This window comes from Pan paniscus, chromosome 14 (assembly GCF_029289425.2).
Source record: "Pan paniscus chromosome 14, NHGRI_mPanPan1-v2.0_pri, whole genome shotgun sequence".
NCBI lineage: Eukaryota > Metazoa > Chordata > Mammalia > Primates > Hominidae > Pan > Pan paniscus.
In genome coordinates this window covers 102,909,934-102,927,070 of record NC_073263.2, presented here as the reverse complement: position 1 = coordinate 102,927,070, position 17,137 = coordinate 102,909,934, and the positions used below count along the sequence as shown (strand labels likewise).

The window sequence follows — 17,137 nt, the reverse complement described above, 5'->3', positions numbered from 1 at the left end:
AATAAATTGCTTAATCTGCTTTTGAGGCAAATCTACCCTTTTACAAAAAGTGTTGGTGGATCACATTCCCTCTTTTACAGAAATAAAAGAAGGTAACATAATAATTTGGATGTTTGACCTTTGTGCTATATAAAAACTTGACCTTTACAAAAATCACCTGAAAACCAGATGCTAAAATATACCTCTTAGAGTAAAGCCAAAACAGGAATACTATAAAAGTTCAAAGCTGGAAAAAGAAAAAAATCAATGCAAGTTCCTTTAGAAAATTGGCTGTTGTATTCAGGAGTCTAATTCTGCTTTTTGCTTTCCTACTCAGACTTCAAGTAAATGATCAAAAGGGCTTACAGAGTGAGAAATCTGTACCCCCACAGGTAAAGGAAGAAGAGGATCTTTCTTTCCTAGGCTGCAGAATCCAAGGCTTTTCTGGTGGATTCAGCATAGATGGAACAGGACTGATAGGAAAAACTAAAGTTCGGTTCACAATTTCCTTTCTAAGATCAGTGTACAAAATATAAGGAAGAGAGACCCTGGAAGAGCCCCTTAGTATGAAGGAGCGAAGTTGAAAGTTGGAAGCAGGCTTTTGTAAAACAGAATTGCTTGTTTCTCCATGAGACCCCAGGGCAAGGCAGCCATACCAGAATATGTTCTGAAGACAGGGACTGACCCCACAGGTCCAGGGTGGGGGCAGGGGTGGGCCTCCGCAGCAGGAGTGGAAGAATTAGAAGTAGGATAGACCAGAACACTGAAGCCAAGAGAATCACTTATGAAGAGATCAAGGGTGAGAATTATTTCCAATTATGCAAAGAAAAGAGATGAAAAGAGGATGTTGTTTGGAGAGAGAATGATATAGATGGAAGACAGCCAACAGAGACACACCAATAAATGTTTTTCCTGACAGAGAGGATCACAGCGCATGGAACACAGCCATGTTTTAAAGTGAGATAAGATTCTTTTTTTCTTTTAGATTAAAAACAATCCAAATCTTCAGATGAAAATAGGTTATCATGTACCAAAACAATTAATAAAACTTAGCCAACATCTACATATAGCCTGATAAAAACTTTGGATTTGAAAACCAATAAAAAGAAAAATATTTCACCAGCATTGTGATCAAATGCTTCAGAAATTACTTATCCACAAAGAGAAAATTTAGATTAATGTTATACTTCCTCTCTAAAATTATCAGCAAACATAAAATAACGTCCTGAAAATCTGTAGTCCTGAAAAATATCAGTAGACAATTCTCTTACGTTGTAAATGAGTCAAAAGTAAAAAATAAATAGGTGAAGAAATACATACTAGGCAAGTGATATCAGTAAAAAAAAATGAGGTAGAAGTGTGTAAATATCAGAAAACAGTTCAAAAAATTGTTTGATTAAATGAGAAAAAAGACCGTAAAGTCATAAAAGTTGCTATATTTAATACATTTATAACTACAGGCTTCCCATATATACCAACGATCAGAGCATTATAGTATGCACAGTCAAAAGCATAATGCTGGCCGGGTGCGGTGGCTCACGCCTGTAATCCCAGCACTTTGGGAGGCCGAGATGGGTGGATCACGAGGTCAGGAGTTCGAGACCAGCGTGGCCAACATGGTGAAACCCCGTCCCTGCTAAAAATACAAAAAAATTAGCTAGGTGTGATGGTGGGCACCTGTAATCTCAGCTACTCGGGAGGGGAGGCTGAGGCAGGCGAATCATTTGAACCCAGGAGGCAGAGGTTGCAGCGAGCCAAGATCACACATTACACTCCAGCCTGGGCGACAGGGCAAGACTCCGTCTCAAAAAAAAAAAAAAGTCTGATGCTTATTTTAGGGGAAATGGAAGGGGAAGCATGCCCATAGACTCAATATCTTTTTAAAGAGTTTTGTGACCTAAAATGGTATTGGGAGTCAGCATTTCATCTTAAGAAGTACAAAAAAAAAAAAAAAAGAAAGAGGATAAATTTTTAAGAATGAAAACATGAATGAATTCACTATGACATAGATAAACTCTAAATCTGATAGCAAAAACTGAGAGCTACAGCATTCCAATCTGGGAGGAATATTGATCTACAGGTATATTTAAGGTAAATTAGAATGCCAAGAAATTGGAATGATGACAAGGAGGTTAGTGAAGAAATGCACTGGAGAAATTGGGTATACAATTCCAAGATTGAAGAACTGGAATCAGATTGCAGTAATGGAAATGAAGAGGTGGGTGGTAAAGATATATCCACAAAAACTAATGCTACCACGTCTTGGTGATGGAAGGAAGAGAATGAAAGGGAGTCCTAGGTTAAAAATAATTTCCGATCATCGAGCTTGGGTGATTGTGCTATTGTATTCTATTAAGTCTAGTTAAAAGAAATTGTTACGGCTTTATCTTTCAGTTAATAGTATCTACAGGGTAAATCCTTTGCTTCATTCTCTTTTCTAGTTGTTTTATTGTTATTTTGAAATTCACATGAGATTACTTCCAGAGGCAATATCATTTTGCTTCCTTTCTTTGAAGGCATTGAATGGCAATTTAAAGGTGTAGTCTAGACTAGAAAATCATAACAGAAACCCCAACAAAAACTCAAATATCTTAGTTATCCTTTTATAAAACAAAAATTTAATTCCTGTATACAATGCAAGTTAGTTATTTTAAAAGTAAATTCTGAAGATTTCTGAGGAAAGAATAGAATATACTGTATATCCATACAATTATAAATCAAAATTTTTGTCTCAGACATATTTTGCCTGTGTTGCTTATAATTAGACTCTCTTATTCTTTTCCACACAGAGCCATGACTATGCAATGTGAACTCTCTAAGTGTTCTCTTCTGAGCATCTAGGCTAGTGATGCCCCATTAATTTGGAAACAGTGATGGGAGAGGTGTGCAGGGATCACCTGAAGATGTTTTTTAAAAAATACAATGTCCTGTTTTCCACCCTTAAAGATTCTGATTTAGTATGTCTGAGGTGAAGGAGGCCTCAGCTTGAGTGTCTTAGTTAGCTTGGGCTGCTGTAACAAATAGCACAGACTAGGTGGCTTAAACTCCAGACTTTGGTTTTATACAGTCTGGAGACTAAGAAGTCCAAGATCAAGGTGCTGGCTGATTCCTGTGAGGGCTGTCTTCCTGGTCCACAGACCATTCAGCTGCCTCCGTTCTTATAGATTCGCTAGTCCCATTCATGGGGTCTCCACCTTCATGGCCTCATGACCTCCCAAAGGCCCCACCTCCAAATACATTAGAGATAAGAGCTTCAACATATGACTTGAGGAAGGCAGAACCATTCGGTTTATAGTGTTGAGAATGTTTCTGAACCTCCCTTGATAATTCATATGTTAAGCAGTCTTTAGGAATTACTATTTTAAACCATCCCCTTTTGAGCAAATTTGTGGATTCATATTGCAAAATTTAACAAACACAAAAACATAATCTCCCTTTGATCTTCTGTTATGTTTAAATATAGTAGCAAATTTTGAAAACCACTGTTTTAAACCATCCACCTTCTTTATCTAACCTTTACAGATTCATATTATAAGATTAAACAACCACAATCAAAATAAGTATCCCCTTTCTGGTTTTTCATAATATATAAATGATAGTAGCAGCTCATCAAAATAAAATATCCAACACTGGATAATTAATATAGAGTAGGATATATACTCAGCACAGAGTAGGATGGTGGTGGCCAGGGGCTGGGAGGAGGGGAAAATGGGGAGTTGTTAATTACTGGGTAGAACGTTTCAGTTATGCAAGATGAGTGAGCTCTAGAGATCTGTGTTATGACATTGTGCCTGTAGTTAACATTTTATAGTGAATGTAAAAATCTGTTAAGACAGTTCTCGTGTTAAATGCTCCTACTACAATGAAACAAAAATAAAAATTACTGTGATGTAGGTGACAAAAATACGACCCAGTTCCCTCTCGTACTGCTTGACAGTTTTAGTTTGGGCATGTAGGTGCAATGACAGTTTTAGTTTGGGCGTGCAGGGTGCAATGACAAAAGGGCATTGGGGCATTGTGGTGTGTACTGAATCCCTTTAGCAAACCCAATCACTTTTAAAGGCCAGAGAAAATTCAATTTTCACAATTAAAAAATAAAACAAAACAGAATCCTTGGAGAAGTAATGACAGTTTTGGAGTTTTTCTAGAAATAACCAGAGAAAAATAACCTGCTGTTTTACTTTGGGATTTAGGAAATAGACTCATAAAAAGTGGGGAACCATTTTTTATTTCTAATCAGTACCTTGACAAAAGGAAAACAGAAGAGTCTGTTTTTGGAGATGGTTCTTTGAAACATTTGCCTTCCCCTATGTGGTCACCACCTTGGGTAGCCCTTGAAGTCTGCTGGGACTGGACCATGCATGCAAAATTCTGTTTTTTGCAGAGCTACATTATTTAGTGAGGGCCAAGACACAGATGAATGAGTACCCCAAAAGAAAAGTGGCAGGTGGCATTTGGAGGAGAGAGAGAGAAGGAGAGAGGCAGAAAGAAAAAGAGAAGGAAGAACAAAGAAAACCAGGCAGCCAAATCAGGGTCTTGACTTTTGTACGAAATTAGATTGAAAATCAACCACAACAATCCACTACCTGCAGGGGCAGGGGAGTGGGCCGCTGTTCTGTTGTGGAGACACACATTGCTGCTGTGATGCCCAGGGTGTCAGTTTTTTGATGCTGTCTTAGTTCTCCTGCTAACATGTTCTCTGCTGTGTTGCTGGGGGAGACGCAGGACTCCAGGCTAAGTTTAAGAGAGAAAACATAGAGCTGCTGCCTTTCCTCTGAGCAGAGGCCAGATTACAGGGAATGATGCATCCAGCTCATTGAAGTTCACAAGCTAAGGATACCCGGAGGAGAGGCTTGCTTGAGAGGGCCCGGAAGGACTGGCATTGCAAGTCTAGTGGCAGGCATGCTCTAATTTGGTTTTATTACTTAGATGTGGAATAGGCAGGAACTTGGAGATTCCCGTCTCTGTTCTCTGGGAAAGAAGACTGTTCTATTTACAAAGACTTGAAAGGGTCAGACTGAAAGAAGACATGGACAGCAAAGTATTCCTGGGGTGGAAATCAGAAAGACCTGGCTCCCTCGTGGTTTATCACAGCTAACCATGTGACCTCAGACAAGGCAGTTATCTTCTCCAAAACTCAGTTTCACCTGTAAAATCAGAATAACAGAGAGAGACACTTACCTCATTGAGGCATGGTGAGAAATAGGTAACAATTAGCCTCACACTTAATAAACCCTCAGCAAATGTTAGGTGTAACTTGTTTAAACTGAAAATTTTTTTAATGTTTTACTTGTTTCAAAGAAATTATAAATAAAACACATCATCTTTGTGAACATGTACAGAAGTTCGTGTTTGTGAAATGTACAAAAGTTCTTAAGGTTAAAAAGTGAAAGTCAAATGCTTCACCATTTCTCTCCCTCCCTCTGTTCTCCCAACAAATAGACTACTTGGATTCTAAACTTGCTTCCAATTCATGTGGGTCTGGGCATGTTTGCCTCCAATTTTTAATCTCTGTAGTGGGAATAATACTAAAAACTACTTCAGAGAGGTGTCAAATGCTTAGAATAGTGCCTGGCATGGAGTAAGCTTTCAATAATATTTGTTCTCATCTTTCAAGTTAAAAAAATGAGTACATAATGTCTAAGCTTGCTTCTGTTCTATAATTATGCACAGTAGTTTATGGACTTTCATTCTACCCTGAGAAATGATCAAGTGCATAAAAATCTGAGCAGTGTCAAGAGTATTAATCACTTTTATCATTGGAAGTCACTTTGGATATCATCTATTGCAAAGTCCCAGACAGAGGAGAACTCTTTTCTGCAAACTCTAAAATGTGTAGTCATTCCCTCTGAGAGTATCCATAAAGGAGTTTACCACCTTTCGGGATATTCCAATACATTATGATTGGAAACTTATAGAGTAGATGTTCTTTTTATCAAATAAACAGTCACCTCTTGATAAACTTTTGATAGAGAATTTCTATTTTGTCTGCATTTTCCTTGCTAGAAGAACAGAGAACACTACAAAACAAATCATAACATCTGTGTTCTGGGCTTTGGATTTTGGGTATGACAGAAAAACTTTCTCAATACATACCTTTTAATTGCTCTTGCACAATCTCTGTAAAAAATTACGTACATTCTTTTAGCCATATATCATAGGTGGAATCTATTTTTTAGTTTTCATATTCTTAGCCTAGTCAGTCAAGAAATTACGAGACTAAAACTAACTCTAGGAAGTGAAGAAATCTGTCATTTTAGGAAATGGAGAAATCTGTCTCTTCACTACATGGGGTGAGATTATCAAATGGGAGTTAGTAAATATGTTTTTCTCATTCTTTACCAAATTTAGAGAAAAAAATAATGAGGGTATAATAGAATATTTCTAGGATTCATCCTCAAGGAAAAAGGAATAATAAATGGATAATACCTTCAGAAACTTGAAAGGGTTATTTAGATAGATTTAATGAGAGGTTTGATGATTTCTACCAGAAAAAAATTGACACTTTTATAAGTGTGTGGTGAGAAAAATCATAAAGTGAGTCAGATAATAAAAATGGATTCAATTTCAGGAGATGAGAAATGTCTGTACTATTTGCACAAAAAATAATTGATGCCAAGAGTTTGTAAACACCAGGCTATATGATTGAAATATATTGAAAAAGTCATTTTCTCATTTCCTGTCCATTCTGTAATATACTTAATTTTTGATTCAATAGTTCTGTCAGGCACATTGTCCCGTCTTGTCTCTGTGCCTAAGTTTCCTCATCTGTAAAATGGCTCTTGTGAAAATTGAATGACATAGTGCATATTCTTTTTTCTTTTTTTCTTTTTGAAACAGAGTCTCACTCTGTCACCCAGGCTGAGGGGCAGTAGTATGATCTTGGCTCATTGCAGCCTCTACTTCCCAGGCTCAAGTGAGCCTCCCACCTCAGACTCCTGAGTAGCTGGAACTACAGGTGCATGCCAGTACTCCCAGCTAATTTTTTTTTTTTTTTTTTTTTTTGTAGAGATGGGTTTTCTCCATGTTGCCCAGGCTGGTCTCGAACTCCTGGACTCAAGCGATCCACTGCCTCAGCTTCCCTAAATGCTAGGATTACAAGTGGGAGCCACCACACATGGCCTGAAAATGTATGATATTATTAAACAGCCTGGCATATAATAACCCCTCAACCAACATTTTTGTTAGAAGGACTCTGTTTTTGCATGACAGTAAACGTAATTTGGGTTGAAATCAACCAGTGAGCTCACTGTTTTAACATGGAAACTCTCATGTATCCCAAAGCACTTTTTCATGGGGTGTATGTGTGTGTGCATGTGTGTGTGAGCTACTGAAGGCTATTTTCCTTTGGAGAAAGCATTCTGAGTAGGAGATAACATTCATTTTTACAGCAACTTCTGTTTTTAACACTTTCCCTTAAATTGTCGTGATGATTGAAATCTCAAGGCAGTCATTGAGCAGCCCTTAAATGGGAGACAGCAGAGTTGCTGGATTCTGGTCTGGAAAGTGCCCAGTGCATGTGAGAGGCTGTGGAGGCCGTGAGAGGTGACCTCATGGAGGGAGAGGAAGAGCGTGAGCATGCAGGACACAGATGATCTGGGCTCAGAGAAAGAGGGGAAGTACAGACACTCAAGATGCACAGAGAGGACACTCAGCTGGGCAGAGGGAGGTGCAGGTATCAGTAGCTCTGAGGCTCAAATGTGCCCTGGGAATTGGAGGACGGCAGAGTGGGCAGGGATGGTGACACATGAGGCAGGTGGTTGGATGTTGGATAACAGATAATAAGACAAAAATATGGGGTATTTTTTCCTAGTTGAAACCATAGCATAAAATGTATGATGCTACATTCATTTGCTCTGAATGGACATGTCTTCTGTCTGAGAAGGAACTTAGCAAACAAAATTGACAGTCAAATTTTACAGAAGCAAGGCCATCTTGCTGTTAAGCATCGCCTTTTGTCGTCAAGTTTTCACTGTGATGTATTGAGGTAAAACTGAAGATGTAAATGTGCATATAGGGAAAGGACAGGAAGCTCTTGTTCAAATGTAGATTTTAGTGGTTTGTTGTTTTGAGTTCTGTGGCTATTGGAACTAAAAAGAGGAAGAAATAAAAACATTTGAAATAAGAATTAATATTGTAATGCCTACATTAACAAATTGGTAACATCAAATACATGTGTCTTCAAAATATGGGGTAATGCCTTTCTCAGATACAGATTTAACACTGGGAACGTAATCTGGAAAGCTGTGCTTATATCAGCTCACCTTGTAAGGCCTTGCACGTATACACATGTAAATGAGCTATGGAAAAGAAAGACAAGGAAGGGGCACAGATGTTTGAAGGTAGTGTTTACTTACAGTTAGGATTTTCTGCACATGTGTATTTATTGACAGAGGATGATGTTCACAGAATATGGCTAGATTTTAAAAATCTGGTTACAAAACCATGTGTAAGCAGCCATTTAAAAATAAATGTATGCATGGAAAAATATATATGGCAAAGAAAGTCCTAAAAGAGATACAATTCATATCCTCTTGGAGAGTAAGCACCCTAAAGAAAATTCCACGAGAGACCATAACTAATTACTACTTCATCTGCAGCCCCTTGTTCGGTGGCAGGCACAATGTATGTGCTCAACAAATTCTTTGCAAAAATGATTGAGTCTCTAGAAGTGGAATCCCTGATGGCTTTCATTTTTGTTTCTTATTTTGTTTATATAGTTTTTCTAATTTTTCTACAACAAACCTGTATTACTTGTGTTAATGAAAATAAAATAAAAATAGAATTACTTTCTTCTAACTTAATTTAAGGTTTAAGTATTTGAGATCTAGGCAAAGAAAGACCAGTCAGCTCTCCTGGATTTTTGCATGAATCTCATTATGCCCGATAGCACAGAAACATGTTGGGAATCCACTGCTCAATATTCCTTGCCTAGGGAGGTGGTGTGGAGCTAGCAGTAAGGTACTGAAGGAATAAGAAAACCACTAGATGGAGGTTGAAGAGAAAGTGCGCCACATTAGAGGCTCTCTTTTAATTAATCAGCTACTCTGCCTTTAAATACAGCATGTAGTCTTCCATGTCAGGAACATGGAGGGAAAAGACCTAGTATGTTTTGTTCAATGTTAAATCCACATCACTTAACATAATGGTCGGGATAGTCAAAAAACAAAACAATTATGCAAACATGAATGAATGAGAAACTTCTGCTAGCAATGCTGGTTGGTTTCCCAAAGACATGAAAGTCAGAGTTTGAGGTGAAGAGTCCCGGAGATGTTATTGAACATTTTCTTTTCTTAATTTCCTTCTCAAACTGTGCCAGGGATACTAAGCAAAGAGATAAAAACCCACCATTAAGTGTGTATGTGTGTGTCTGTGTCTGCAATAGGGCGGTTGATAAACAATTTCACTTGCACTCCTAAAGACCCCACAGTTTATGCACAAAAGTTATCAGAAGAGTGGTTGTTGGTATTGACGTATTGACAACCTTAATAACACCTAATGATTAAAAATGAGTCAATGACTTCTGTCTTCTTTGGGGCTTTTTAGAATGAAATAGATGCTTTGATTTTATACAAGTTGTATGTTTATCTTCTCACATCTTTATTCCCAAATATTAAGTTTTTCAGTTATAACAAATCACACACATAGACAAAAAGTCTTCATGAGTTAAGTTAGGGAATTAGGAAAGACTGATGTGGGATTGGCATTGGATAACAAACAGGACATGGCTTGGATAAAGGGTTTGAATTAGTTGAGTAAAGGTTGCAGGATGGTGAATAATGGTATGTTTAGCCAACCTGAGTGCAGCATGTGGTATGAGTGTGAAAGGAAGTGCAGGTACAAATCAGTGGGACTCAGGGTCCCGGAAACATAAGGTTAAATAAAGTAGGCAGTTCGTAAGCTTCAAGAAGGCCTTCATATTCAGTGCTGTATACCCAGCACATACCGCAGTGCCTGATACCACAGTGGATGCATAATATTTGCTGTGTGAATGAATGAATGAACAAATGAGTGAGTGAATGAGAAACAAGAAGTTACACTGAGGTTTTCTGGGCTACAAAGGAGACCTACAGTGTGTTTGGAAGCTGATTGTTTTTTATATAAAAGAGGGAACATTTTGAAAGGCATCCCAGACCTGAGGGCCCATGGCCTACCTAGAAAGGAGTCTAGAAATGGGGATAGGTGAAAAAGGTCATTGTACATATATGGAATGAATGAGCAAGAAAACAATCCACTGCTGAGAGTGGGTGCAAAGAGAACCTGCTGGGCCTTCCCGCTGCACATGGGGAACCTGAAGAGTTCAGAGCAGTAGGGTCTGGGACATGAGAGGAAGGAGAAAAGCAGGATGCCTGGCTCATGTCGCTCTCTCAGGCTGAATCTTCATTCATGATGGTGTTGGCACCGTCTTCCTACATCTGCGGGGGAAGCAGCACCGATACCTCTCTAAATTAGTAGCCGCACACAGATGGCAATGGAAACTGTAACAACAGGTGATCACTTAAGGGGTTAAGTAGAGAGGACAGGCAAGAAGGGCATGCTGTGAACCATAATTTGGAAGACAGGAGAAGATTCAAAAGACTTTAATACTGAACCCAAGAGAGCTGCAAGGCAAAAAAATGACCCATAGTGTTGCAAGGGCGCTGCAGTTAAAGAAAATGGAATATTTTAATTTTAATACCATGAAGAGGGGGCTGGAATGAAGTAGGGAAAGTATATACCAATAGAAATGAAATTGCTATCACAGAATACAAAAACTGGGCCTTAACCATTTAAAACAGCAATGAACATGGGATGAATGAGTTTCCTGAGTTGCTATAAGCTGTTTCTGAGTAAAAGATTTATTAATGGATACATTGTGACTGTGTAGCCTCTCTCCTGATATTGAACTATTTAAATACCAACTACTTTTAATAAATGTCGGAAACCTTTTGAAAGCCATGTTTTTCAAACTTTGTGTACTGTCTTATGAAGGACACTTTGGTAAACAGAAAAAAGAGATATTGGCTTATAAAAACATAATAATGATAAGGCCCAGATACACAGGAGCAATTTCCTATCAAAATAATAAACTTACCTAGGATACTTAAATATCCCTACTGGTTTTTATCAGAGAAATAATAGGTCTGCTGTATGCAGTTTTATTGATTCAACATGAATGAAGGCATAAAACAATATTTCTGTTTGCAAAGGAAAATTATTACAATCAACCACCTCAAATTAATTTTGAATTCCTCATGTGTTTGTAACTTAAATTTATTTTACTACTTGAATGCTTTATATAATATTTAATAGTATTAAATTAAATCTAGAGATCCAGGAGCTAGTTGTTGAGTTTTTATGTATGTGTGGATTAGCCAGGTATCTTTGGAGCTTAGATCATTTCTTGGGCACTGTGAGATTTAGTGGCACCTGGGAGCAGGTAAAGTGAAGGTAAATGTGAGTGACAGCTAATGTCATTCAGTTATAATTGCACTATTTTGGTTGGTCATATATAACCAAAGTGGGAATTTTTTAAAGAACAATAAATTCTGGACACGTATTTTTCTAGATAAACAAATCCATAACCAAAAATGATTTTTGCTTTAGGTGGCGTATTGATAATAAAGGTGCATGGAATTCATATGCCCATTGTCTCCACTGCTCAGTGAAAGAGGAATTGTGGACAGATCTCTAAAATTCCTTATATAATCTTTGAAGTGAAACCACTCTTTTACTTGCTCCTTTGTATGTGTCAACTTGAAGGATTTCTAAAAGATTCTATCTACACTCAGTATTTGGGTGGATAGGAGACTGTCATTGAAGAGGCATCTCAAATTGAGGCCACCAGATTTCCTTCCCCACTACCAGTAAATCAGAGAAAAAAAAAAACACTTTAAATACTCTGTATACATTAACATGGGATATCAAAGAGTCCCAAACTCCAATTATATAACATAAATTAATTAGTGCAGCCTGCTGCAAAGCCCATATTCAAACTCAATATTCAGAGCAATAACAGCCTGGAAATACCTAGCATGTCTTCAAGCCAGTTAGCTTGTTTTCTTCTGGGAATAGGAGGTGAATCAGTCCGTTTTCACACTTCTATAAAGAAATACCTGACGACGCTGGCTAATTTATAAAGGAAAGAGGTTTAATTGACTCCATTCTGCATGGCTGGGGAGGCCTCAGGAAACTTACAATCATGGTCGAAGGCACCTTCTTCACAAGGCGGCAGGAGAGAGAAAGAGTGTGTGAAGTAGGAACTGTCAAACACTTATAAAACCATCAGATCTTGTGAGAACTCACTCCCTATCATGAGAACAGCACGGGGGAAACCGCCGCCATAATTCAACCCCTCTCTCCACACGTGGGGATTGTGGGGATTATAATTCAAGATGAAATTTTGGGGGGTGGGAGGACACAGCCAACCCATATCAGGAGAGTTAGGCAGAGATACCTGCCCAGGTAGATAAAGGAGCACATAGCGATGGGGATAGGTGCTCAATACAGGCAATCAGATTCGGAGCTGCTTTGTTCTGAGTTTCTGTGTTTTATTCTCTTTTCCAGTAAAAACTGCATCTGCGTGCGCGCGCACACACACACACACACACACACACACACACACTGCAAACATGTTCTTGTACTCCAGTGAGGACTAAGTGGCACCCATTGTGCTTGGTTAGGTTTCTTTCTCTAGACTCATGGAGCACCAGATAGGAGAGCCAGTGAACCTGCCTGATGTTAAAACTGCAGTGCTACGTTTTCCTGACTCAGCACAGCGGTACACTGCCTGAAGCGCTCTTTTTTTTCTGTTACCCGCCTTGAGAAATTCTCCTAATAGTCTGCAGCTTCAGCATGGTCAACTCTAAACCCCTTACACATTGTAGTCAAACAGAGCTTATTTTAAATTTCAAGTTTGCTTGGATGGCCTTGGTCAAGTTATTACCTGCCTTGAGGCTAGCTTTTCTCATTTTTCTCGTGCATGTGTAAGAAGATGAGTTTTTTGGTTTTTTTTGTTTTTTTTTTTTGGTTAGGGCTGTTGTAAAGATCAAATAAAATATCATTGCTAAGTGTCCCAAACATAGTATATGCCCATAGCTGTTAGTTCCTCGCCTTCCTTTAAGACTCAATCCAGGTGCTAATCAAATGGGAAGTCTCACAGTCGACTGAGGGATCGTCAGGTACCACCTGCCTTTATAACAATTCTTCTCACATTGTATTGCACTTATTTGCTATTTGTGTCCTGAGGGCTGACATATAATAGCCCCCCTTCAAGTGACTGCTGAGTTGTGGAAGGCAGTAGCAATGGCCATAGGGAGGTAACGTCTATCACAGGATGTAGATGTTTCAGAATTGTGGAAATTTAAGCAGTTAGCAGGCGTCTCATCTCCCACCTCAATGTAATTTCATGAAAAATTTACTTCAGAGTAGCTGGAAGAATTTAGATAATCACTGCATTCATAAAACAACGTCTCCATTTAGGGGAGGTTCTTCCCCCATTCTTTCTGACCTCCCTCCCCTCCCAAGTTGGGAGATCAACTTGGGGCTACTGTTGGAAGTAAGAGACGTCTGTGAATGTCATATTCAATTAACACTGGGGAAACCATGGGGAAGATCTGTGCATTTCATCTGTATTAGTCAGCAGTGTTCTAGCACAAAGCACCTCTATGTGGAGACAGCTCTAGGTATAAGAGCATACATCTAAAAAGATTTTCCCAAGAATATGTCTGCCCTAAGAAGCAACCCATTTTACTCTAGCTATTCTAAATAGCTAGCCTCTAAACTGCTTTTGAAGTACATAAAATAATCCATTGCTTTGGGAGAAAAAAATCAAGCTTCTATTGGTATTAATTTATCTCATCCTTTTAAAGTTTCTATTTTCATATGTTTATTATACACTATGGAGTAGAACACATATATGCCTTACAAATAAGTAGATGTATGTGGGGAACTCAATTTTTTGATGAGGGCAAGATGGTTTAGATGACAAATACAACTTTTCCTTTTCCCAGACTGTGGTTTTGTGCTTGCTCACCAAAGCTAACCTCAGCATGCTCAAAAGGAAGCAGAGTTCCAGGGTGGAAGCCCAGCCAGTCACTGACTTTGGTCCTGATGAGTCTCTGTCGGATAATGCTGACATCCTCTGGATTAACAAACCAGTAAGTTTCTTCTTCGAGTATGGAGAAGCATATGTGGATGTGAGATAAATGTGATTGACAAATTCAAATATCATGTACCTTTGGCTTCGAAATATCAGAGCTGCAGTAGAATATGGATGAGGTTCAGAGTCTGGAAGTAGAGAACAATCCAATGAAATAGTGAGATGTGGCTATGAGTTACTCACATAGGAAGATGCACTGGGTAGTCTGATCCCCTCCCCTCCCCACGCTGTGCACCCTGTCCTCAGAGTCACGCGGTGTAGAGATGATACCACTTCTCAGGCTGATCCAAAGCTGGGGTCCAAGATGAGCAACCTGTTCTTAATGAACCTCCTTTACTTGTTGTCAATGTTCCTGAATCCGTGAGACAATATGCACATGTTTGGAATTAAAGGTCTCCTTCTGATTTGCAAAATTTGAGTAAAAGGTCAATGAGATAATGGGTGGTATCTCTGAAGAACTTTGTCACCTTCACCGCCTAATTAAGTTGATGAGGATTTGAGAAGAACTGCTAGGCCAGGCACGACTGTATGCCAGAAAGCATAGTAACCAGAACTAAGCCTGACAGGCATGCATATCCATGAGTGCTGGAATCTCAGCTCTGCAAAACCAAGCAGGATCAACTTCTTACTCATCTCATGGTTGATGCTGAAGTAACAAAAGGAAATGACCTGTTCCCTCTTGCAGTGCTTGTCCTTCCCCCAACCATGATACACGCATGATCTGCTTGGAATCTTTGCTGTCCTTCCCAGTCTCTCTTCCTCTAATCTGCCCTCCAGATTACTTTCCCTGCCTGCTCACATTTCTTTCTATATTTCTATTTTTATTCACATCACACTTCTGCTTTATAATCATGGAAGCATCCCTATTACCTTCATAGCAAATTAAAATACGTTAGTGTGTCATTCCTGCTTCTTTTCATTCAGGACCTAACCTGTCCAGCAACTGCTCCTTTCCTGTGTCAGCACACTGTCCACTTGAGCCCCATCAGCAGCCTCCTACTCCTCTAGGCTCTCTGGATTGTTCACATTGCTTTCCCTGCTCGTACTGCTCCCTGGCCCCAGTGACCCTTTCCCAGCTCCTCCGATGAGTCAAATCCTCCTCATCCATTAGGACTGGATGAGATGTCACCTCTGGCATCCTCCTCTGAAAGGCTTATTTCCGCCACAGACAGAATGTACCTCTCTTCTCTTTCCACTTAGCCTGTTTTATATTTGAATGTAAATATAAAGTTATCTATAAATAACTATTTTTATATGTATCATATATTATGTGTATATTTACATTATATACATTGTAGGTCGTGTGTATATTTATATAATATACATATATTTATGGATCTATTGTCTTAGGTATATATACATGTTATATACACATACATATAAACATATAACAGGTTATATGTATATGACATATATACACGTTACATATACACATATATGTTATATGTGTTAACATATATGCATATTACCCACACATATAAATGTCATGTGTATATAACATATGTACATGTCTCATATGCATATACATATATGTTATATATGTATATGTGTACATATATTTATATATGCATGCATATAACATGTATATGTAATATGTATATATGTTATATACATGAGACTATACATAATATATGTATATTATGTCTTATCTAGAACATGTTTTATAATGTTATATAATGTGACATGTTTTTGCCTCTTGCAGTGCTTGTCTTTCCCCTAACCATGATACATGCAGGATCTGCACGGACTCTTTGTTGTCCTTCCCAGTCTGTCTTTCTTTCTCTAATCTGCCTTCCAGACTACATGTGTTTACATGTATGTGTATTTACACAAAACATAATATATACATACATATAACATGCTATGTGTATATGCACACATTATATATATATGTATGTGTGTGTGTATATATATATATATAAAATACATTCATAGGTGTTTTACTTCTTGGACTGCAAAGCAGGAGTCAGAAGTGTGTTGCTTCCATATTTTGTTCTCCATTCCCAGCATTCTGACACATAGTAGGCCTTCATTCATACTTAGAGAATTGAATGGAATAGAGAATGAAGCACCCCTAACTTTTTCTTAGTGTCCATCTTATTACAGAGCTTTCTACAAACTTACGAAGAAGGTAGTATAAAAGATGTGGCCTTGGAGGCACTTACTAAAATTAATAATTCTTCATTAAAATTATGTCTTTAAACTAAAAACAAGTTTGTTGTTGAAGAACTTATATTTGGAAGCTCTTTTGTATAATTAGATTCTTTATGTTGAAAGTCCAGATGGGGCTAAATTCACACACCAATGTTTATTGAAGTGCTTCCAAATTGCATGAAAAATACATCAACCTTTAAAGTAAACTGAATCATCAGTGGCTTATGTGGTATGGAATTAGCAGCAAAATATCTTCATGTAAATATTATAACTGTCAGATAAATATTATAACTCCTCAGCTGCAAGTGTCTGAGTCTCCTGAAAGTTCTGACAGTCTTTTCTATTTTTCATCTTGAGTGTTTGCTCGTATATATAGCTGCAGAATCCATCTACCACAAGACTAAAATTTTTTTCAGAGTATTATATTAAAGAATTATCATAATTTCATATATGTCCCAGATAGTCAATAAAAACGTATTTGGATTATGTTTAAGAATTGTATACTAATTGATTAACTGGTAATATTAATTGTGGTGGGTTTAGCATGGAGATGCAGTTAAGTATTTTTTTAATCCTAGATACTAGTTTTCATAATAAAATATTGAGTATGAGTGATTGTATGTCCTGTATATATATTCATGTTAACACACACTTATCTTTAATTCTTTCTTCTTATTTTGGGGTTAAAGAAAATCTTCAGACAGCAGACATGCCTGTAGTGTTGCACAGAAAGTTATTTTGTGGAATTTTGAAAGATGTCTGGGCTAAATTTGTATAAAATGTGTTCTCCAAAATAAAGAGAAAAATCTATGCATTTTTTTCAAATGTAGGATGAGACCAGATTTTTAAAAAGTTTCTTTGTAT

At 37.9% G+C, this 17,137-nt stretch overlaps 1 protein-coding gene across 6 annotated transcripts in view; it reads left to right on the top strand.

Annotated features, from left to right (window-relative positions):
• The window catches only part of NALCN (sodium leak channel, non-selective), a 358,635-nt gene that overhangs the window by 3,618 nt on the left and 337,880 nt on the right, over positions 1 to 17,137 (top strand). For 4 of the 6 annotated variants that reach the window (XM_034936923.3, XM_063595854.1, XM_063595853.1 and 1 more), the window contains exon 2: positions 13,971 to 14,117. In XM_034936923.3, the coding sequence (XP_034792814.1) occupies positions 14,010 to 14,117 (108 nt within the window). In that variant the 5' untranslated portion in view covers positions 13,971 to 14,009. Of the gene's footprint in view, positions 1 to 6,630; positions 7,110 to 13,970; positions 14,118 to 17,137 lie in introns of those variants that run through there. The other 2 variants (XM_063595855.1, XM_063595852.1) reach the window with 1 other exon arrangement.